This window comes from Globicephala melas, chromosome 12 (assembly GCF_963455315.2).
Source record: "Globicephala melas chromosome 12, mGloMel1.2, whole genome shotgun sequence".
Lineage (NCBI taxonomy): Eukaryota > Metazoa > Chordata > Mammalia > Artiodactyla > Delphinidae > Globicephala > Globicephala melas.
In genome coordinates this window covers 22,945,450-22,970,306 of record NC_083325.1, presented here as the reverse complement: position 1 = coordinate 22,970,306, position 24,857 = coordinate 22,945,450, and the positions used below count along the sequence as shown (strand labels likewise).

The window sequence follows — 24,857 nt, the reverse complement described above, 5'->3', positions numbered from 1 at the left end:
TGTGGTACTTATTTTATTTCTTTAATAGACGTAAAGATATTTAGGTTACCTTCTTGAGTAAACTCTTTTAGCTTGCGTCTTTCAAGGAATTTGTTAATTATATCTAAGTTATCAAATTAATTTCAAAAAGAAGTTTATAATATTCCCTTACTTTGCTTTTAATATCTTTAGAAACTGGTGTGATTCCACCTCTCTCATTCATGATACTGATATTCGTGTTTTGCTCTCTCTCATTTTTTGTTTTTTGGTTTTTTTGCAGATCAATATGATTAGCATTTAATCAACTGTATTGCTTTGCTCAAAGAATAATTTCCTTTATTATTTTTATACCTTTTTATTTGATTGATTTCAACTTCTACCTTTATTAATTATGTATTTCTGTTTACTTTGGATTTTATCTGCTCTTTTTTTTCTAGTTTATTAAGGTATAAGCTGAGGTCATTATTATGAGACATTTCTTCTTTTACAATATAGGCATTTATCACTGCAATTTCCCATAAGTACTTGCTGTAATTTTGAATTTTTTTCCAGAGCTTATAGTCAGGATCTTCTACCAGATATCCCCTATGTCGCACTTTTCTATAGCTTCAAGCAGTCAAGAAGACAAAATGTTTCAAGTCCAGATCTATATCCACATTCATGCACACACACACCCAAACACACATTCTCTCTCTCTCTCTCTTGCTCTCGCTCTCTCTCTCTTTCTATATATATATATATATATATATATGCATACATATATGTTTCTGAATATGAATTTATAAAGAATTTTATATATGAATATAGAGAAATAAAATATATAATCTTTTTAATATTATATAATGTCTTATTCCAAAATGGCACCACATATTCTGTAATATGCTTAAATAGTTGGTAACAGTAATAGACTTAACCAAAAATTAGTGACATGAATAAAGAGGGAGGATATTACATGCATAATAACACTATCACAACAATAGCTACCATTTGTTAAGAACACTCACTGTGTGCCAGAGACTATGTTATGTCCTTTACTATAGGGCATCTTCATATAAACTTATCAGGTACAAATGGTATCATTATTTTATAGATAAGAAAACAGGTTGACATAGCTTCAAAGTCTGCCCATGATTCCAGAGCTAAACATGGCAGGGCTAGTGTTAGAGCCTAGGTCTTTTTAACTACAAAATATTCCTAAAGGGAGAAGAAAAAAATATCATTTTCTTTTTAATTTCAGCCTCTCCATGGTACCAGTCAGTCTGTGGCATTTGTTCAGATTTCATTACTTGTGAGCCTCAAAATCAACTGGAAGAAATCTTTCATCAAGAGTTTAACCATATCTCTCTCATTTAATAGGGGGAAATTCTACCATCCATGAAAATTGTTTCCTCTAATAGAGCAAGTCTTGTGAAAAACTATCTTCTTAGAGATTGTAGAAAATTACAGAAATGCCTCTGCCAGTCCCCAAGTTTTTACTGAGGTTAGTTTCTCCTACACATTTTCATTTGGTGTGTTCAAAACCTTTTATTTGCTTTTCAGTTTCCCCCTTGATTCTTGCTTTTCAGGTCTTCCAACTTTGAACTGAGAGTAGAAAATCTTTTATTATGTTGTTTCCCCTTTCCATGTATATGATGGTCAAACAAAGTCATAGTCTTAAATTCACTGATGCCTAACTAATATTTATGCATTAAATATTGTTAGACCTGATTGGTGCTATTTGTGTTTCCCAAACCCAATTACTCAGGAGCCTTGTAGCTGACAAGGCTGACAAGTTCTGACAAGAGCTATCATGTACTTACTTCTCCCAACATTGCCTCTCCTCATGCAAAATTCTCTAGGTTTACACTACACTACTACTATGGTGGCAGCAAAACCATTCATTTCTTCTCATTCTTTCCTGGAACAGGACTGTTACCATTTTATCTGTAGACACCTATTAGTCCTTTAACCTTGTATAAGAGTCACAATAAAACAAAGCATATCATTCCTGTCATCACCAAAATCCTGATATCACTTTGTTAAAAGCTTGACATAGAAATTCTCTCAATTTTGATGTGAGCCTGAGTTTACTTTAGAGTTACCTACCCATCTCTTCTTAGATTACCCCTTGCTCCATGCAGATGACATCAAGATTTTGAAGTTTGAGGATCACTAGTGAACTTTTCTTGGCTACAGAAATGTATTCTTATCTCTCCAAGACCAAATCCTATGTGCTACATCAGTGGTTCTCAACCATAGCTGATGTTACTTCCCTTTTCCCAGGGGGTCATTTAACAATATCTGGAGATACAGTTAGTTGTCACAACTGGAGAGTGGGTGTTGCTGCTGGTTTCTTATGGATCAGGCCAGACATGTCTCCTATGATGCTCAGGTCAGATCTACCTCCTGCTAACACCAAATATCTGACCCCAAATATCAATAGTGCTGGGTTGAATAACACTCTAGTAGATCATTTTCTACTTTAGGAGGTTTTTTTGGGGGGAAGGAGTATGAAAATATCCATACTTCAGCATTTACAAGTCCCTGAGGAAAGTATTCCTAGTTCTAGTTCTCTACATACTTACCTGAGCCTGCCCGATGTTAATTGTCTCATTATTTTATAGATAAGAAAACAGTTGACATAGGCTACATAGTCTGCCCATGTCACTGTAGGTTTCCATAGTCCCACTAATTCCTAATCCTTATTTATTCATACATATTTCTTCATATAATCTCTCTTGCCCTTGAAGACACCTGAGTTTGCCTAGGTTTCATTAAATGCAACCCATGGGCAAATTTAAACAGAAGATTCCTAATATTTTGGCACAAACTTATATGCTTATTTTGGCTCTCTTGGTAGCTCCACCCAAAAGATTACAAGTGCTAGAAGAAGCCTAATAGAATATACTAAAGAAGAAAGTGATATTACTCAGAGCAACGTGTCTAAGTCTACTCCCTCAGAGTAGAAACACTCTCATTTGAGAATTGCTGCCAGGCCACCTTATTGCAGCCCCTTCCTGCAGAAGAGTTTTTATTAACCACTATAACACTGCTCTATCACTTTGAACATTCTAGGTTTTTGTCCAAATTATCTACAGTAATGATTTTCCTCCTCAGACTATTGTGAAGATGAGAGGGAGGCAAACTGTTGAGCTTCCTAACTGGTCAGCATCATTTCAGAAGTTTGACGAAAATAAATGATGCAAATTTTAACAGTTGGGAGAGTTAAGAGATAATGGATAATGAAGAATGTCCTATTTATTAAACCAAAGAAAATATACTGAAACACAATTGGAATTAACATTTGGAATAGTATTGTTTTTGGTTGTAATAGGCCCATAAAAAAATACAACCCCCACTCCTACATACACACACAAACATGGATTAGGTGGATGATAGCAAAAAACAGGTAGAAAATATCAATAAAGGAAAATTCATCATGTACATATTAGGAACAAAAATAAAATACAGTTGACTTTGAACAATGCAGGGGTTAATCTGTCTGTAATTTATAGCTGGCTCTCTGTATTTGCAGTTCCTCAGCATCATCAGATGCAATCAACCATGGACCGTGTAGTATTGTATTATTTACTATTGAAATATATCCACGGATAAGTGGACCCAAGCAGTTCAAACTGGCCTTCAAAGGTTAACTGTAATTGTAACACATATAAAATAAATTTTCTCCCATATGCAAAATATTTTAGTGTTTCACTGTTTACTTAACTCAGATATAAGTTAACAAAAGTAGAGTTTTATCATATCTCAAGATGATGAAGATTTAGAATTTAAAAGGTATTAATGCACTCCGAATTATTCTTTAAAAATAACACAATTCCAATAAAAGTATCAAATAAATTTTATTATGGTACTGACATAATAATTCTAAAGTTCATTTCCATGTTTTCAAACATCTCACTTGTCTTCCACTAGAGAATCATTTTAGTTAACTAAAAATAAAGAGGTAGATCTTTATTTGTCTTCATGGAGAAATGTCCAAGATATATTACATGAAACAAAGCCAAAAGCATACAAACATAATTTAGATCATTACAGGTAGTATAATATACGAGGAGAAAAACATATTCATTTATATATGCACAGAAAATATCCAAAAGAATACAGAGTAAAGAGTTAACAGTGATTTATTTCTAGAATATGATTTTGGAGAGGTTAAAAGGCAATAGAAAGCAAGGTAGCTGAAAAAATATATATATATATAAAATATAATGTATATTATATATAATAATAAATGTATACATATATAATACTATATATGTATAGGTATACATATACTATATTATATATAGTGACTTTTATAATTAAGTATAGAAACTCAAAATTATAGCCAGAATATTTTAAAAATATGAACAATGAAATGTAATTCAACTGATTATGTTATATAAAGACTAGGATAAAATTATTAGGAAAGTTAAAAGTTTAATAGAAGAGCATGTGTATTCATATATATTTGTATATATATGGAAACATATATGTGAAAACATAATCCATGCATTTGGCACATAAATATATATGCATATAGTTTTAATATATGTATCTATAAGTATTTAATGCTTTGCAGGTTAACAAATAGAACATTTCATAACGGTGAGTAAATAACAAATGAGTTTGTGGAACTAGGTAAAATTTTGACAACAAAAAGTTGAATTAATGATTTGCATGCAAAAAATAAAACCATGAAGTATTAGAGGATAACAGAATGAATATTTATTTAATATTTCTGGAGATAACTTTTGTACTATATAAAAAAAGGCAGAAACCATAAAATAAAACATACAGTAATTTAATTATGTGAAATTAATTTTCTAATTATACAATCAAAGTCCCACCTGAAATCATTAAAAGATGAATAACAAGTGCCGAGAAAAACATCTGTGACTTTTATAAAAGCTAAAAGATTAATAAATTAATTTAAAACCTATAGAAGTAAAAAAAAAACCCAAAAACCTACAGAAGTCAATAAGAATTATGAATTGGCAAAGCAAATGAACATAATATACAGAAAGTAAAATATACAAATGTCAAACAAATGTAAGATATTATGGGTATCATTCGTAATCAAAATGGTGAATCTTAAAAAACAACAAAAAACCTTTTGATCTAAATTATAACAGATCACTACCAATTTTTTTTAAATGTTGGATAAGACGGTTTGAAATTTTAATATAAAACTGTAATCATTAAGTATATTTAGAAAGACATAAGTGCAAGGGTGGTCATCTTAAATTTGTTTATTCCAAAAATTTTGAAACAACCACCAAAACAAAATTATAACCCGTGTACAGTAAAATAATATACAGTATTATGCACTAACTAAATTATGCTGTAGGTAGATGCTTTATATGCTCACAATAGAGTAAATAAAAATGGCAGATTATAAACAATTTGCTTCTATTAATTTTATTATAGAATAAAATATACAAAAATGCAAAAATATACAAAATGCTAGGAAAATGGTAAATAAAGTTATATATATAAACACAGTTATATATATTTTCTTGCTTTTGTCCTTATGTATTTTGTCATCTTGAACATAGACATAATAAGATGAGAAAACTCATTAAAAGTGAGCTACACCAAATCTATATCGTAATCTACAGTTTTGAACTTTAAATAATGAAAAACTACTAGTTTTTCAAGAGAAGAATTTATAAAGTGACTTTTCAAAGGAGGGAGTCTATTTTTAAAAGGCAGAAAGTAAAGAGAAGTAAAATTTGGGAATGCACTTATTTATTCTTTCAGTAAACATTTATGACATTCTTCTTCTATACAATGTATGGAGTAAAGCATTGGAGATAAAAGTCAAACAAAAACAGTCATATATTACCTTTCCTTGGATACAGTAGATTCAAATAGAATTGGAAGATGTTAATCAAATCATTATTAAAAATAAGTGAGAGCGAGGAAGAATTAAATCTTGTGGTTTGACAATAAGGATTTCAGCAATGGCTTCCTGAGGAGGTGATGGATAGGAATTAACTAAGTAGAGTGAGTAGCATCTAGGGCTGGGCTTATAGAATGACCTTGTCAGAGGATAAGTGAAAGGAGGCTTCTTTGGATGGAGATTTGAGAGCAAACAGGAGTGTGATGTGAGAAGGATCTGTGAAGGAAGGGCCAGATCATTCAGGGTTTTTAAGGTCATGTTAAGGGTTTTAATTTTCATCCAAAGAACAACAGGACTCCACCAAATTGCTCGAAATAAAGGAGGATGGTGACATGATCAGCTTTTGTTTTGAACGATGCTCCTTGTATTCAGTTTAGAGAATAAATCAGCTCCTAGCTGAGCTAGGGAGACTAAATAGGACAAAATTGGCAATAGTAAAAATAGAGAGGAATGGATGGATTTGAGAGATACTCAAGAGGTAAAACCAGCAGGACTTCATGGTGATTTGTTTACGGAATGTAAGAGTGAGGATGGAGGCAAGGATGGTTCCTATGATTCTGACTTACAGAAGTGGGTAGCTTCATTCACAAGACAAGAACCAGCAAAAGGAAAACAGGCTGAGAAAGAAAGACCATGATTTTGTTTGGAAATGGGATTAAGGTACTCTTCTATAATTGAATTTAGATGTCAAATAGGAAATTGGTATACATGTGGGGAACGCAGGGAAGAGGTCAAGAAATAAAGGAATAACTTATTTATTGTTAGTAAGTAAATGGTAATGCATGCTGCATATGTAAATGTGATTATTGAGACAGAGAGAGAGAGAATATAGTGGTATAAGAGGAGATGCAAGGAAAGAGCCTTAGCGAAACATAATATTCAGGTTGAGCTTACAAAGGAAATGGAAAAGGATATGTTGGAATGAAGAGGAAATGATCTGATTACAGAATTCTGGAAAGGAAAACATTTAAAGAAGGAAGAAAAGACCCAGTGTTGAATGTTACTGAGATATCATAGTGAAGCAAAGAATTTTAATAAGGGCATAGAATTTAGTGATAATGAAGTCAGTGGCAAATTTAGCAAGAGCTCTTTCTATGGCTTGATAAGCTCTGATGACAGATTGTAGTGGGTTGAAGAATTGAGAGATTGATGAGGAAATATAGACTGGGACAGAATCTTATGACAAGATTTTCTATGAAGGAGAGGACTAAGATAGGGCAGTAGTAGAAGAAGGTATCAGGTTAGGAGAAAAGTATATGCTGTTTATTTTTGAGTGTTAAGACCCAGGCATGTTTAAAATGATCTAGATTAGGAGTCAGCAAATTATAAGACATGAGCCAAATCCAGCTGCTGCCTGTTTTTTGCAAAAAAGGTTTTATTGGGACACAGATGTGTTCTTCTTTTATATATTTTCTATGGTTGCTTTCATGCTACAATGGCAGGGTAAAGTAGTTGTGACAGAGAACATATAGCCCACAAAGTCTAAAATATTTACTATCTGGTCCTTTCCAGAAATATGTTGCCAACCCCTTATGGATTAAAGAAATAATTTGGCTATATAAGGCAGTGAAATGTAAGATAAGAATGATAAGGTAAAATAACTTAGAATGTCAGATAGTATTGGTGGAGGGATTCATTCATATATAGATGATATTATACCATGGGAAGTAAAACATTGATATAATTTCCTGTAGTTTGAAGGTAATGCTGCTCAAGTTCTTTTAAGAAAACAGTAAATCTGAAAACCTTCAGCAATTATGAACAAGAATAAATTAACAAAACTAAAATACAAAAAAGTACAACTAGAGAAGTTATACATCATTAAGGAATTTTAAAAAGTACATCTAATACTTTAATGACTTTATTCTGGATTATTAGAATATGGATTGAAGAAACTCAACTGCCTCATTTACAGTTTCTAGTATAGTGGTCCACAGAGACTGAATGAACAAATACATGACTAGAGAAGATGTTTAAGAAAATGTAATTATTATATAAATCATTATATATGTTACATTTTCAATGAAATGAGTATTTTTCTAAGAAATCTAATTCAACATTCTGATTCAAGGGCACAAAAAGGCAAAAAAAAAAAAACTGGATAAAAATTTGTACCATTTTCTCAGTATTATATCCAAAAAGAGAACCATGAAGGCAGTTTTTGGGGAATATTTTATAAATTTCAAGGAAAAGATCATGTCCATATTATTTTAACCATTTCAGAGCTAGAAAAAAGATAATAAATGTGACAACTGATAAAGAGAGCATAATTTTGAGTTCCCTTATTAGTTAAGAGAGATTTAAAAATTGCAAACAAAAGTAGACACAATGAGAACTGATCTAGGAAATATATTATGAAAGAAACAACCATAATGTATTCCAGAATTGCAAATAACTTTTAACATTAGGAAATAAAAGTATGTAATTCATAAAATGAATAACTAAAAGGTGGGGAAAAAATACAGAACTCATAAAAAGAGAAAAACGAAGTGCCAAAAAGTCACTAAGTAATACTTAACGTCCATCCTGATAAATGTGTATTTTATAAATGAGACTATAGGTATGAAAAATGTGATAAATAAATTTTTACCTAAAACAAAGTATTTTATCCACTACTGTAAACACAGCACTGAGCCCAGTGTTAACAGATACTAATGTAGGTATACAATACATTTTTGTTGAGTAAATAAGTGAATGAATAAATAGAATGATAAAATGTACAAAAACACAGGAGACAGTCTGTGTCACAATCAGAAAAAAAAATTTTGCTCCAGATCACCATAATCGTGTAACATTATTCTAGAAGATTCAGACAATACAATATAGAAAAATAAGTAAATAAGAAATGTAGCTATTAGAAAGCTAATACATTTTTTTCTTTACAAAATTATTTTTGAACCAGAAATTTCAAAAAAAATAACAATCTACTGAAATTAAGGACTTGGTCAAAATATTGATAATAATTATACATGCATATATATATATATGTGTGTGTGTGTGTGTGTGTGTGTTTATATACATATTAGAATCATAATAAAAAGCAAATCAGCTCATGTTTATCGAGGACGTAAGAAATAGATAATATAAATGGAACTCTATGCCATTTTTATGCCATAACATTTATAGCATTTCTTTTTGATAACTGTAGATATTTCAATTATTTCCAAATGAATTAATCAATCCACATAATCCCAGTCAAAATATTGTGTATGTGTGTATGTTGTATGTGTGAGCACCAGAAAAAAAGAGACAAAGAGAGAAAGATGCGAAATTTTATTTCAAATAAAAACAGTGATGAATGAACAAGACAATTAAAAATATATATGTGGAATTTAGCAGCAGGAGTAAAGACACACTTATAAAAATTTAAAAATATACTTAAAAACTATAAAAATGTAAACATATGATTCTGATATAAGAATAGAGAATGAACCCATGGGAAGAAGATAGAAAACACAAAAATGATGCAAATATATGAAAATTCTACATTAAAATGGTAAAACACATTTGTCATAATTCTTTAGTGATAAAAAACAAATTAGCTCCATGTTTCACGTGATATACTAAAGGATATTGTAGGTAGATTAAAGAAATAAATATAAAAATAAAATTATTGAAGGAGTGATCAAAACATAGTAAATGTTTCCTTGCAGGATGGAAAAGGTCTTTCTAAAAATAAAAGCAATGTAAAAATACATAATGAAAACTAGTATTATTGTTGACACCACGGACTATTTATATACCATATTTCAAAATAAGAAATCCAATAACACAAAATACACAGAAAAAAAATTCTACAGCCTAAAGACATAAATATTAAACACTAAAAAAATTGCTAACTTCTTTAAAAAAAGATAAATAATGTTGGTGTATATGTGGGAAAATAACTCTTGTACAGTTCATGTGGTAATACAAATAGGTATATATTTTTGAGAGAGTAATTTGGTGACATGAGTTAAATTTAACGTTTTCATTCTTTTGGCTATGAATTTTATCTTCTAGGAATCTATCTAGATGAGGAAGCCATTGAAGAAATATTTATAACGTGCAAAAAAGCATCATAAATGTTCAACAAAAAAGGGAAGTGTAAGTAAAATATGACACTTTAGGGATGTAATTTCAAAAATAGTATTTTTAAAAGTGACTCTATTCATCACAAAATGTTAATTTTAAAGTAACAGTATACTTTATGTAATCTATGCTACAGTTTTCAATGCTAAATTAATTGTATAAACACCCACATACACATATCTGTGCATATTATTAGATGTAAATGTAGCAGAGTATTTAAAGTATTATCCCTGCGTAGTGGGATTTTTTGATAATTTCTTGCTTATTTTTGTAAATAATCTCATATTTTCAACATTTCCTAAATAAAGCATTCATTTAAAATTAGAAAATAAAAAAAATAAGAACATGTCAGGTTAATCCACAAAATTATACTTGTTCATATTTTAGAATAAGATTATCTCTTTGTTTACTATCAATAGAATAATAATAGTTTGACAACATTAATAAAATAGTATATTTGCTTACACAGTTGATGACCATGTTCCAATTAATTCTCACTAAGAAACACAATGAGAAAGAGAATGGATGCTATCTTCTTTCTAGGCCAATGATCCTTGCCAATCTTCACGTTTTGGAGGAAAACTGTATGCACATTCTCAAGGAAGGTGTTATGCCAAAATTAAAGAGGAAATAGTTGGAATATTCATTTAAAATCATCTCTTACCCTCTAATCATTTGAGAAAAGATAGATAGACCATGAGTGGATAGAGAGCTCAAAGAATTATGAATTGCAAAAAGTCAGAATTTTATATTTACATTTTATATTCTCTTTTCTTTTACATTTCTAGATTGGAGTCTAAGCAGTAATTCTCAAAAACTAAAGAAAATCTGGTTAGAATACTGTGGACCATATTCCAAGATGATAAAATTGATTGACAGCCTGGCAACTGGAGAGGGGAAAGAGATTGAAAAAAGTAAGTTCAGGGTTAATGTCTCTCTTGTCACTCTTCACTGCAGGACAGAAATTACAGTGGGAACAGCTACCACTGAATTGGCATCCCTAAATACAATGTGAAAATTGAGATTCTTGGGTGGCACAGGTCTAGTGCCAAGACAAGATGGGCATGGTTACCACATGGGACAGTAGAGTTAAAGTAGTAATCAATGTAGTTTGATTCAAAAGACACCTATGATGTTGTCTGTTTAACTATGGTGTCCTTTGAAAAAAGTACAGGAGCAGTCTACTAAATTCTTACTCAGTCTGTATAAGTGGAAGACTGCTAGGTCAAGTGGACAGACGTCTAACTTGAATCACAATACATTTACATACAGCTATTTACCAAGATGACTGTGCATTGGGGAAAGTGAAGTAATCAGACTTTTGTGGATTACTGGGGACATCAACTCTGAAGGGACACTAATCCTGGAGATCCAAAACATCATTGTGGTCCCCTGGTCAGAGTAGAGGCTCATGAAATCAATGGAGTTTTGGTTCAGATCCATTTCACAGTGGGTCCAGTGCATCTGTGACCCCATTATGTGGTTACTTCCCTAATTCTAGAATACATAATTGGAAGAAACATTCATCAACTGGCAGAATTTCCAATTTGGAATAATTCTGCCTTTCCAATCACAAAGAAAACAACTTACTGTCTTCTCTAGCAATGCTAGCATTTTTCTTTATCTACAGCCTGCTTGTTTTTGTAAAGGACTTGTACCAGTGGTACCCTCTATTTTACAGCACATGATAATAGTCCATGTGAAAATTTAAATGTATTTCATTTTTAAGTATATCATAAATAATAGGAATTACATAACCATATATTTATGCAAAAATAAGAGCTCATATTATATTCAACCAAAATACTATTCACATCAAAGCATTAAATATATGTGTGTGTGTATGTATATACATATACACTAGATAAATATCCGGTTCTTAAAATCACATATTAACTTATTCAATAAGAATACCCTACGTATTATTTGAAAATTCCCACTTGTCATGCATAAGCACTTTGGGGAAATTAAAACTGCCTCCATTTGATAAGAAAATGAGCTGAAGGGCAATACTTGATCAGATTGGAAACTTATAAGTTGTTTCTATAACCCATTTCTTCTTTAGAATTAATACCAATAAAATAATTGTAAATGCTGCTTTCTTTGAAAAATGAAAAAGTATTCAGCCAAGGAAGTATTTTACAAACCCTGAGGTACTATTTAAATATCAGTGTGTCTGGTACCCAAACTAAATTACAGCTCAGACAAGGGACTGAAAATTCAGGTTTATTATTCACTTTATGAAAAATGTAACCACAACACTTGTTTCTACATCAGGGAGTATTATAACCATCATTATAACTAATAATAACAATGAAAATAATACAGCCACATTGTATTTTGCATTTTTCATTAGACAGTAGGGCTTATGGCTAGTAATAATTTATATATACACTGAAACTTTTTTATGGAGGAGTTCAGAGTGGTTTCCGAATAGGCTCATTAATCATTTCAACAAGTTAGTTGGAAAGTTATTATCCGAGTTCAATAGATGGAAAAATTATATCACAGAAAGGTCAGATATATATTTACTTGTCCAGTATTACAAAAGTAAAGCAAATCTCTGAGACCTCTTTTTCACCCCTTGATCTAACCACTGGATAAATGCAATTTTGGTCCATGTTGTGGTTTGACTATCAACCTAAAGTACTTTAAGGCTGACCTCTCTGCTATTACTTTTTCAGACCTATAAACACAGAAGAAAATAACAATATTTCATCTATGGAGACCATACCAAAAAAGATTCAGACATAATTAACTTATATTTCTATTATTTTCTTTTTTTTTAGTCTTATTAGGAATATTTAACAATAGCTGGTCTCGATTTAAAATAATAAATATCGAATAGTGAAATCCATCATGATCAACTTTATGCTGAAACAAACAACCAATATTTTCAAGGCTTCATTTGCACATAAATGTATTTAATAGGAATCGGTTAAAGGAAACAAGAAATCAACTTTTAATAATTCCTAGCACAGGAAATAATTAGATCTGCAGCAGAAAATGAAAAAAAAAAACCTTTCAGTAAATGTGACTTGAGGGAGGAAGGAGGAATTGAAAAAGCAAGCATAGAATTTATACCCAAAGATTGTTTCTTGTTTGTTTCTTTTAATAAAATCAGTATAATTTCAATGATTTATCTGATGATATTTAATTTTAAAAGAAGGCAGCAAAACAGCAATCATTATCTTTTAAAATGAAAACATACAGTGAAGATGAATTAAGTAGTATTGACTTTCCAAAATAAAACGATTTCAAGCATTTTCCCTCTTTGTATCATTTGGTATTCCAAAATTAGTGTCTATATGGTTTTGCTCTAACATTAAAAATAACCTCAAAATGGAATCAATTCATAACATTATATATTTCTGTTCTGGAATACATTTGCCTACTGAGATGCTAAAAAACAGTGAGTTTTCTTAAAAAAATCCATCTATACTCATTTTAGCTTGTCTGTTTCAAAAATTCAAATATATTGTAAAACCTAATACATTTTTTAGTTTTTATAATTCAATGAGATTTGAAGATCCTAACAACTGAAATAGTAGATAAAAATGATAATTATAAATTTGTTTAGGAAGTTTTGTTTTGATATTATAGTTACTCTTTCTTTAAACTTCTCTTTTAAAAATCAAAGTGACAAACATGTTTATTGTACCTTACTTTTTTCTACTAGAAGACTTTACATTTTTTTTTAAATAAAAGGAAAATCAGAAGAGATGACCCTTCTTGCTAGGTTTAATTATTACATCTTTACCCCTAACTCTAAAGTCTGAGAATTCAGTGAATATATGAAAGACTGAAATAAAGGAGAGAGAAGCTGTGTGGATGTCCAAAAATTCAGAAAACCATCATGATACATTGAGGCAATGAGAAAAGAAACATAAAGTTATTTTGATGCCATTAAATTTTTTAATGTTTCCTCCAAATGTTTATATTTGAGGCAATTTATGGGGACTGGTCAAGTTAGTAAAGAATGGGGTTTATTCAAAACTATAATATATATTAATCTACTATCTGTTTACAACATATATTTCAGTATTTCAGAAATATTTATGTGGGATATACGGGTGTTTAATTGTACATGGTTGTTTAAATGTAATTATATTTCAAAGTTACTTTTTTATGTATGTTTAAGAATACCATTTATATAATATTAAAAGATATCTTATTTCCATGTACAGACAGTAATGCTAAATATCATAATCTTATTTAGTTATGCACATGTTTATTGTTTATCTGATATCGAGGCATCAGTTTTATTCAATTTTTTTTTTTTTTTTAGTCAAGGTTGTTCATAATTTTTGGACATGATTTTTTCTGAAAATTTTGTATTCTCACCCTTACTTTAACCTTTTATTAATGTGTATTTGCTTTGCTGTCATTTCATTCCCAAACTTTACAAGTATTATAATGTGTAAGATTTGACTTAAAGTCAAATGTCTTACTTTTAAAGGACCCTAATTTCTCTTGATGGTGGAAGCATTATTTTTAAACCACTTAGCAGGAGTATAACTCACATCCTTTACACCTATAGAGCAGTTTCAAGCATATTAAAGCAGTTTATTAAAAAGCCAGTGATTCTGATATCATAGGAAATACTGTGCTTTTTCTCAATCTTCCTTAACTAACAGTTAACGTTTTAATGGCTTACGGAGTGCATGAGAAAAATACCCTCACAATTTCTCTTTCATTTTAAGAATATTGAGATATTATTAAACTGACTCAATGAATGGTAGTTTTTTGGGTAATATAAACAGCAGTTTTAATTTTTAAAACATATTCGGCATCTCTTTTATGCTTTTCACTGATCAAAAGACAGAGTAAATTTTTCAAAACTTCAAAACTGGTGATATACAGGTTGCTAGTGTTTCACTTTGATTTAGTGATTCATGAAACTCTAGAGACATGAAAATTCTGATGAGTCACCAAGTACCCAATGCTAATATTCCCAAGCAACTTCCAAAGTATAGAGCTATCTATAAATGTAATTATTGAGAACTAGAATTACTAGATTTTACTGAATATAGAAAAGTCACAGGATGAAAAATTCTGGAATCATCTAAAGATTACTGGGGTGTGTCAAAAGCTATCCATTCCTAAGAGTCAGACTTCTCAACTTGGGGATTTAGAGAGCAACCAATTATTAAAAACTTGTTCATGAGATGCTAATACGAGCTAAATCTAGAAAAAGGAATTGAACTGTTTATTGTCAGTTTAAAACCTGTCCTAAATTAGCCATGCTGGGCCTTCTTGGCAGCTGTCACTCTTCACCAGTACTATCTGAAGACTAATAAAAATTGTATTCATGAATGAAATTTAGTTGGATCAAATTTAGACCATAGATTTTTTAAAGTCATATTTTAAATGCTTTCAAAATAACTAGTTATTTGGAAGAATTTCGAAGACATATAAGTGTGTGTGTGCGCTCACATGTGTGCATGTGTGTAATATATTTTGCCTTCAAACATAAAGACATTGTATGGCTTTTCACCTGAGCATGTCGTGTTTTAGTAACTCAAGAAGTTCTCTCTCTTCTCATTGACAATGAATATAAATAGCTCAGTTTTTCCTCCACATCCCATCTTGCTTTTGTAGTCCTGGGAATGACCACTAAGATTTTCCAAAGTTGACTATTCTGAGGAATGATTTGAGTTGGGATATATTGCACTAGTTGAATTACACTCATTCAATGATGGTTCACAGAGAAATGAAATGACTCACCCAAAGTCACAGCAAAAATGGTAATGTGTAGTATAAATTCTGTTTTTTCAAAAACGAACGCTAGACTATCTAGACATAAGATACATATAATTTTAGAGATGATTAAACATTTATTCTTAAGAAGCATTTTCCTAAGTAACAAATTCCAGTAACCATGACCCAAGATTTTATTATTAGTATTTCAAGTGTTCAAAATGAACAAAATATACTTATATTTTCCCTCTATTTCTCTATATGAGCACATACGCTTACTTACATAATACAAACACACACATATACGTACACACACACACACACACACACAAGCATAAATAGACTTCCTTTAAATACACAAAGTATAGTTTCAATTTTGTAACATTTTAATATGACACAGTAGTAGTCAGCCACCAAAATTAACTTTGTTTTCTACAGCTTTATATTAGTAAAGTGTATTAAACTCAGTGATACTGGGCCTGCTTCACTTAGAATCCTCTTTGAGTATATTATGATTTTTAGTTATTGGAAATTCATTCAGTATACTTCAAAATGTCAATTTCTACAGTGTAGAAAGAAGTTAATATTCCCCTTTAAATCAGTAGTTTGGATATGACCTAATACCTTCAATAAATATAAGTTGTTAGAAATGGTCTATACCACCCACTGCACAGCAGTGAAAGAAATAATATAAGCCCTAAATGACAACCAATTTATTTTTATTTTACTTGACTTTGAAGAGTGTAACCAAAATACTAAATATTTGAAAAATATGTACCTTAGGGTCACCTATATTCCCATTTCCCTAATGACAGCACTATTAGCATTATGGGATCATTAAACTTTATATTTTAATTACTTCTTCTTTAAAACACTCTGAACCCAGGATCTTTTTAGAGACCACTTTCATTCATGTTAAGGTTTTACCAATTTCAATTTTTTTTAATTCAAAAGGCAAACTCTCCTGGCTTATATTCACAATTACTAATTTTATAAAAGTCCTTGCTATTTTCAGCTGATAAAACATATCCTAGAAGAACCAGGTATTCAAAATTTTGTTTTGTATAATCTTTAAGTAAAAATTTGTTATGCAAAATGAAGTAACTTTATAATTCTTATAATTTTTTATGAGCTAAAGCTATCCAAAGTTTCACAAGCTATTTTCAAAAGTAAGTATTTGCAATTTTCTCTGTCAGTGGCACTAAGTTTTAGACAAAGCTGTATCCTTTTGGTTTTAAGTTCTCTTCTCTGAGCACATATTGAGAACAAATTAAATGATTCAGTTCAACCAAGCACACTGATCCACTCAAAGTATGACTGAAATGTATCTATCTATTGGAGTTGTGCCATATATCATATTAATTATTCATAGCTATCTACTCTATCCCTCTTTTATAGATATAAGAAAGTTTTACTGCCTAAATTATTATGATATTCTCCTTCAGATTATTATCATATAATGTGCACTTGGAACTTTAAAATTTTAAATTTATAAAGATCAGAGCCAAAATTATTTACTTTATAAATTGCATGCTAGATGTGTGTGGTGGCTCACAGACATTATTCTAAGGAAGACTGTTAATATTTTTATTTTCTTCTCAAAGGAAATAGACAAAATGAATATTTTAACTATATTTAGATTATGATAATTGAAGGTAACATCAACAATATAAGTGAAATTTTCAATTTAATGTAATTTTTTTCAAGGCACTATCTTAGAAAATTAGCATTTGGTGCTAAGTTTTCTAGTTAAATATTTATGGCTTTATTGGGTAGAGTTGGATGTTTTGAATAAAAAACCTACCTCACAAAAATGTATTATAAATATATTAATGGTTCACTATTTTTCTAAGCTATTGATACGTGAGGTTTCTCAAAACACCACCAGACCTAAACTCTGCATACCTCCACTGTCCTAAAAAGTCATAAACTTGGGCAAATCGATTCTCTCTTTTGGCTTCATTTTGTAGAGAAGTTTTCTCAACAAGAGAAATTTGACTCTGGGGTGACAAAGAAGTAAGGGAAAATTATTGTTTTCATAACAATTTCTAAGAATCTACTTTCCCTTATTTCTTACTTCTATCTGTAACTGTAATACACTGAACACTGATTACATTGACAAAAAGGAGGAGTGGCAGCTACACTTTGTTTCTGTGTATTTGTGTTTCAAAACAAGTTAATATTCATTTAACCCACAGCTTTATTGGACCCCGAGCACTCAGAAGTGGAGTTAATGATCTCAGATGTATAGCCAACCATTTTCTACTTTTTAGGGCATGGAGAGTTTGACTACTTCAGTAGGGCTACCATTTCAACTCAACAGCTTCATTATAACATTTAATTAATTTTTTCATTACTTAATGCTGTAACACCACACCCAACCCCAACAATGTCACTGCAATTTCAGGACCATAAACATCACTCTACAGAACACATATAATATCAAAATGTATTTTTAAACACTTTTTTACAGAATGAAATATGTTTTTATTTTGTTTCTATCATGGTAATGCCTATGGTCTTTAAAGGATAATCTCTGGAATTTAAGATCTCTGGAAAAGTTTTAGAACCACTTGTTCTGAAGTGCTAGCTCTTTAAGAATATTTCTTGGTGATTCTTACAAATAAAAATCACCATTCTAATATAAACGTTAAGAGAAAATGAATGAATGGGACTGGATTTTCCTTTTCTTTTTATATTACTAGTTTTTAAGAAGATCTCAAAATAGAAGACAAATCTAGAATAAAGCAGGATGAACTTGTTTTACTAATATTCACAAATATTATATAAATGTCAGCCTGCAATAGAAACATCAATCCTTGTTAGACTTTTATATAAATTTTTTTATTCTCTTTAATTTTTAAGGGCAATTATTCATACAGCTTTCTTTCAGGAATTTGTCTGGGATTACTTTTCTTATTTTCAATCAAAAAAAAAGAGGAGAAAATGAACTCTGCGAAGAATGGCTCCATATTCCAAATTACACTGAGCTGGAGATTACTTCAGACTCAGTGCTTTGTCTGAAAACATTTTCATTAGCATCTGCGTTTAGGATTATGGAAAGATTTGGGAATATATTATCAAAGAGCAATTTATATTTTTCAACTCTTATAACTAGTATTAAAAAGGGCAAAGTCTTTAAATTGTCATTAAAACTTTCTTTCGAAAAAGCAGTCATGTAAAATTGGATACTAAGATGACGCAGAGCCAGAACTTTACCTCTCTTTACTAATTTATTCTTGTAACAAGGCCTAGGCAGTCACAGTCTTTGCACTTTTTGATCAACTTTACCAAGTAAAGAATAATTTGCATCCAGTATTACTTATTAACAAGTTGGAAATCTGTGACCATTTTCCTACTCATAAACACATTCCTATATATGACCTTTAAAATTAAATAATCAGACACTGATCCAAACTTATTCTCATGAAAATGAAAATAGTATAACATGAAATGCCTTCATTTGAGGTGATTGTTACAGAAAGGGAAAATACTCAGAACCCAAATCTCTCTCTTTTTATTTATAACTATTTGCATCATTTAGTTTTGGATTAGTTTAACAAGAATACACATTATGTCTTTGGGGATGACAGCAACACTGACAAACAGTCCCTGTTATGTTTGTCATTATGTTATTGCTAAATCATCCACAACATCATGACCTGATTTTAGTTACCAGGGACAAAGCCAAAATGTAGAATTTAAGTTTCATTCTGATTACATACATAAAGCCAGCACTTAAGAAAACTTTTGAAAAGTGATCTATGTCCAGTAATAAAAAAACAAAAAGTAAAAAGGAAAGTAAAGGAGGAAGGAAGAAAAGAAAGAAAGGAAGGGAGAAATAAGGGAAGGAAGGCAGGAAGGTAGGAAGGAAGGAATGGAGGAAAAAAACACATCTTTAAACGCCTTAATACAATTACACAATAGGCCTGACATTCTCTATGCTGGTATAATAACTAAATGGCAAGTAACACAGAAACAGTTATCCCTATGAGATCCCTGCTGCATGCTTTAATTAAAACTAAAAAATGTACAACAAAATCAACCCTTGGGTAAATTGCTCTTTGGTTTAAATCTTCATTACCTCCTGGAATTTTGGTAAAGTCACTTTGTTTTTAAATTAAGCTGGCCCCTCCTTCTTTACTTGATTACAAAAGTCAAACAACAAGAACCAGACATAAATTTTAGGATGAAAAGAGTTTTGTGTGTATGTGTGTTTGTAAGTCCAACCCCTGTATACAAACTGTTGAAAAACAGATGTTTTAACATAGTGCTTTATTCCAACTTAATATCATCCTTGAATGAACTTCCTTCAAGTTTCAACCATTTAAGGAAAAAAAAAAAAAGCAGTCAATTTCCTGGTGGTTGTAATTTAATTAAGTAACCTTTCACACTGAGCAAAACCCAAAAGCAAAAGGGTCATTACTCTTTCTAGTGATTAGAGATACCTCTAGAGCTTCAAACATTTACCTCTCCTTTCCCACAGTAGAAACGCTTTTAGGAGGATCATGGTTCATACCTCACATTCCCTGGAGCCAGAGATGGTATATGTGCAGGGCCCAGATCCATTTACCGATATATCCATGGTCTCAGAGTTTGTAGGCTTGTAGTCCACATAATACTCCTGTAAAGGGGAATTCATTTGTCTTTCAGACTCTCTGGTATTTTTCCGCCGCCTCTTCATAATAGAATGTTGCTGAAGTTGTTTCATGCTGGCTGGGTAGCGTTTCCAAGACACATAGATTACCAAGAGGATCATGGCCACCGAAAGAAAGAGAGCCACGCTCCCTGCAATAATTTTGTGAAATGAAACATGCTCATACTCTTGCTCTGTGCCAGGAATCTGAAACCCTGGGGAAGGGCTTGGTGTTTCAAGAGTGGACTGGCTGGGGTCAGATTTTGAGGTTGTCGGTTTAGGGATAATTAAAGGCTTCTGGGGAGTTTGGGGCACAAGCTGTGATTTTTCTGTGTTGACCACCTGGACTTCAGAACAAATATTATATGTTTCCACTGCATCACTAACCTTTTCACCTTGGATATGCTTAGGTCCTGCACATATCATGGTGCTTTCCTTATTTCCTTTAAAATTCTTAAGCCAATAAAATAGAGGACAAATGCTCCGACTGCATTCCCACATATTCCCAGACAAAGTGATGGATATTAATGATATCCACGCATTGACAGTTTCCTGTGAGATGTTGGTAAGCTTGTTGGAATCCAAATTCAATTTTTGCAAATTGGGCAAACATTTAAATGTGCCTGGCTCAATTCCTTGGATATCATTCCCTGATAAATCCAAGTTGTGTAAGGAACTCCAAGTCCATGTCAAGCCTTGGCTAATGGAGCGAATCCTGTTCCATTGTAAGTAAATTGAGCGGAGGTTGAAGAGACGTGGAAAATGAGCAAAGTTGATCTTGGAAAACTGATTGTGCTCCAAGTGGAGCTCTTTTAACTTCAACAGGCCAGCAAAAGCATTTCTGGACAAGCTTCGAAGACGATTATAACCCAAATCCAGAAAGTCGAGATTTCGACAGTCTTGAAAAACTCTGATGGGCACTGTCTTTAACGAGTTAGATCTCAAGTGCAAAATGATGAGTTTCCGAAGGCCTTTAAATTGTTCAGATTGCAATGTCTGAAGCTTATTGTAGGAGAGGTCCAGACTGCGGAGATTGGGAACCGGGTGAAATGTTTTATTGTGCAGATAGGTAATTTTGTTGGAGCTTAGAATTAATTCTTTCAGTCTACGGATCCCTTGAAATGCATCTTCATCCACTGAGCTAATGTAATTATGGTCAAGATAAAGCCATATAAGCTGGTTAAGGCTGGCAAACTGATTGGATTTGAGTTTCTGAATGCTGTTGAACCTTAATGATAAGCCTTGTGATCCTCCAGAAATGTTCTCAGGGATATCTGTGAAAGCATGAGACTCACAGTACACAATTTTGCCATCACATCTGCAGTTCTTTGGGCAAGCTTTCTGAGCCCCCGTGAGCATAACAAGCAGCAGTGTAGGAAGTAGCACTAGCACTACACGCATGCCTCTCAGCTGCGTAATTAAATGGAAACCTACAATATTAAAAGAAGACAAATGCACATTGTAAAGCTATTAATGTAAATCACCACCAGCTTACCAATATCAGGGGCATTTCATCTAGTGTAGTAATGGGACAGTTGATTTAAGAACAATGTATTTGACACTTAAAGCTTTATTTTCTTCAGTGTTGCATGTTTGCTATTTAGGTTTCATGTTTTCTTCCTTGGTTTCCAAATCGCCACAGTGTCATAGAACTAAGCACAGCTTCCTGAGTTTCAGGAGTTCATACGTGCATCAAACACTGAAAAACACCGAGCCTATCGTATCACATAATGGCGACATTTAATAACATCAGTGTTTGACTAGTCACTCTACTGAACACCAGTACTAAAAGGAAGAGTACTAAGTCTTCTGGTAATGGGAAAAATGTATCTTAGTAAGCCCTGTACTTGTACATCTTTCTTAGTTGAGTAAAGAGGCTGTGATTTGGCAAAGGAGCTTCAGTAAACTGTCAAGGTAACCCAAGTTCTCCTTGCTTGAAATTGCATCCTTATTGCATAATGAGATAACCATATAGGAGCTCTGAAAAAATGTCCCTGGGACCAGTATAAACAGCCAGTGAAGCATGGTATGAAGACTAGTAACAGCAGGAGGTACTCTCAATGTGTTAATAAGCATATATGCTCTCAACGTTCAGGAAGAGATTCCTACTGAGGCTCTCCTGCTCAGTGATCACAGGCTCAGTGTCCTAACTACTAATAACACAGAACACTCCAAAGCTATGACTATCAAATTCTTATTAAATATTTGCATAAAATACAAAATAATCTTGGGTAGCACTAGTTTTTTTCTGATATATTTAACACAGTTGGTTTTGCAATTTGGAGGATAAACAAGCAGAGAAACAGCAGACTATTATTTCCCCCATCCCAACCTGTTCAAATTTCTCACGACTTTTTTTTCTCCCCAACCTCCATTAACTTCAGAAAACCTGCAAAGTTGCAATCTATTGGCACTTATGCTGCATTTCCAAGTCATAGCATGTTAAAGGACTTCTTTCCTCTATCAACAGTAGATTTATCATTTCTTAGCGGTGAGGGGAAAAAAAAGTACCTTGTGCTGCAGTTTCTTTATTAATCTTAAATATTCACGTTTTTAACCAAGAGGCAATCAGCCAAATCCCTAATTTAAAAAACAAAACAAACAAACAAAAAAAAACTTCTTTTACTGTTAAGAGTTTTTTTTTTCTTTTTTAAATTTGAAACCCGATCTTGCTCTCTGTCCTCTTGCCAGCTACAGACTCATTGAAATACATTCCAGCTCTCCCAGACAGGAAAAAGGGGTGGGGGGGGGGAGCCAGTCACACTTGAAAAAATAAAACTGGCAAATGACTGCTGGAAATTTGGAAGCTGTGTTCAGGGTACATCTTCAAAGATAAAACAAGCCCTTGTGTGACCTCTGATAAAGTAATGACCCCACCCCTACACACACGCAGTAAAGTGTTAACAATCTTCCTGACAGCAACCAGAAATACAAGCATGGTTAATATTATCAAGAAATAGAAGGAAACATAACATTTATCTCACGCTCAATTCCCAAGCCAGGATACGCATTCGGAAGAGACAGTCTGAAAAATATTTCTCCAGTCTGTTTAAGTCCATGTTATGCATTTACAGTTTAAAAAAACGAGAAAAAGGAAAATGATCTAAAAATATAATAGCAACTATAGTGAGTCAACTGGCAAACTCCGAGGCTGCCGCTTTTTGCCTGTTTTCCCGTCTTTTATCAGCTAATGCCACGACTGAGAATACGAAGCCAAGAGGATCAGCTTTACTAAGAAGGAAACAACAAAAGTTCACTTACCCATCCTTTGTCATCCAAAACGGTTCCCCCCTCTCTCAGCTTTCTTCTTGTTTGGTCTCACGTGTTGAAACCACCACCACCTTCATGATACAGTGCGGCTGTCATTCACACCATTCTGATCCCACATGTCAGCTAGTAGCCCCATACAAACTTCCCCAGAGGGGACAGACAAAAAATATATATATACATATAGGAAAAAAAAAAATCAGCACGTAGTGGGATGGGGGGCAGGGAGAAGGAAGCAGTTGGGGGGTGGGGGAGGGCCTCTAGGCTCTGAGCATCATTGTGTAATTCACCAGAGACCCATCAGCAGTAATTGGCAATCTGTGCAAAAGAGCTACAGCCCATCTCGAAGGTAACCAACTTCTCTGTAAAAAGAGAGGAAAAAAAAGAAAAAGAAAAAGAAAATCTTCAGAATACCTGGCATTCCTTATTGTTCTGGCTTTTGCCATTCCCAGATAAAGCAAATCATCCTCTGGATTTTCAGTTCTTCAAGCAAGTAGGCCTCCTGTGCTGTATGAGACCCCAGTTTAAAAGCTATGCAGGCTAGGTTTATCCATTTAGCTGGTCAGGTTTAAAGTGTTTTGTAGCTGTGCTGAGAGGCAGGCCTTGTCTAATTCAGAAGGCTTTCCAGAGACTGATGTTGCTCAGAGCTTGTTGGTGCTAATGCTTGAGTTTGTGATACACTGAGTGCCCTCCGCTGGAGAAAACAGATTGCACATTAAAGACAGGAACAAGTGAGCCTGTCAGTGGTGTGCAGCCTTCCCTCTCTCAGAAAGGGAAATTAAAGGCACAGGATCACTTTTTTTCTCCGATAATATATGTTATGAAAGGTTTATGCCAAAGAGTTCCATTCAGTGATTTCAAATATTAAGTAAAATACTGCATCTCTAAATATTATTCAATTAGTAGTTTTTAAAGTTTCCTTGACCTGATTTTTTTCTACATATATCACAGGGGATATATGTTTTTTAACAACAGAAATAATTTCAGTTTTATTTTTGTTGATGTTGTTTTGTTCTATTTACAGAGTTTTAAGCAAACCAAAAAGAGAAACAGTCTTTTTTAGTAGAATTATGTTTATTTTCATTCAATAACTTAATTCAGCCTGTTCAATGTCCATATTTCCATTACTCTCTTGATGGGTCATATGGACAGAGTGCTCAACAGGTATAAACAGCCCAAACTGAACCTCATTAGCCATATATGCAGAATTCTAATGCATTAGCCAGGAATTAATAGAGGCCTTTCCCTTGAGAATAAAGTCATACTCAAGGAAAAATATCACGTTTAAAGATAGTTACATTAAAAAAATTTAGGTCTAAC

General features: G+C 32.3%; 1 protein-coding gene across 2 annotated transcripts in view; it reads right to left on the bottom strand.

The window, feature by feature from the left end:
* Positions 1-24,207, bottom strand: part of LRRTM4 (leucine rich repeat transmembrane neuronal 4) — an 849,971-nt gene extending 825,764 nt beyond the window's left edge. Inside the window, exons 1-2 of one of the 2 annotated variants that reach the window (XM_030877699.2) lie at positions 23,952-24,207; positions 20,154-21,700 (exon numbers count right to left, since the gene is read on the bottom strand). In XM_030877699.2, the coding sequence (XP_030733559.1) occupies positions 20,154-21,700; positions 23,952-23,958 (1,554 nt within the window). In that variant the 5' untranslated portion in view covers positions 23,959-24,207. Of the gene's footprint in view, positions 1-20,153; positions 21,701-23,531 lie in introns of both variants that reach the window. The other variant, XM_060309259.1, reaches the window with a different exon arrangement.
* Between the last annotated feature and the right edge of the window lie 650 nt (positions 24,208-24,857).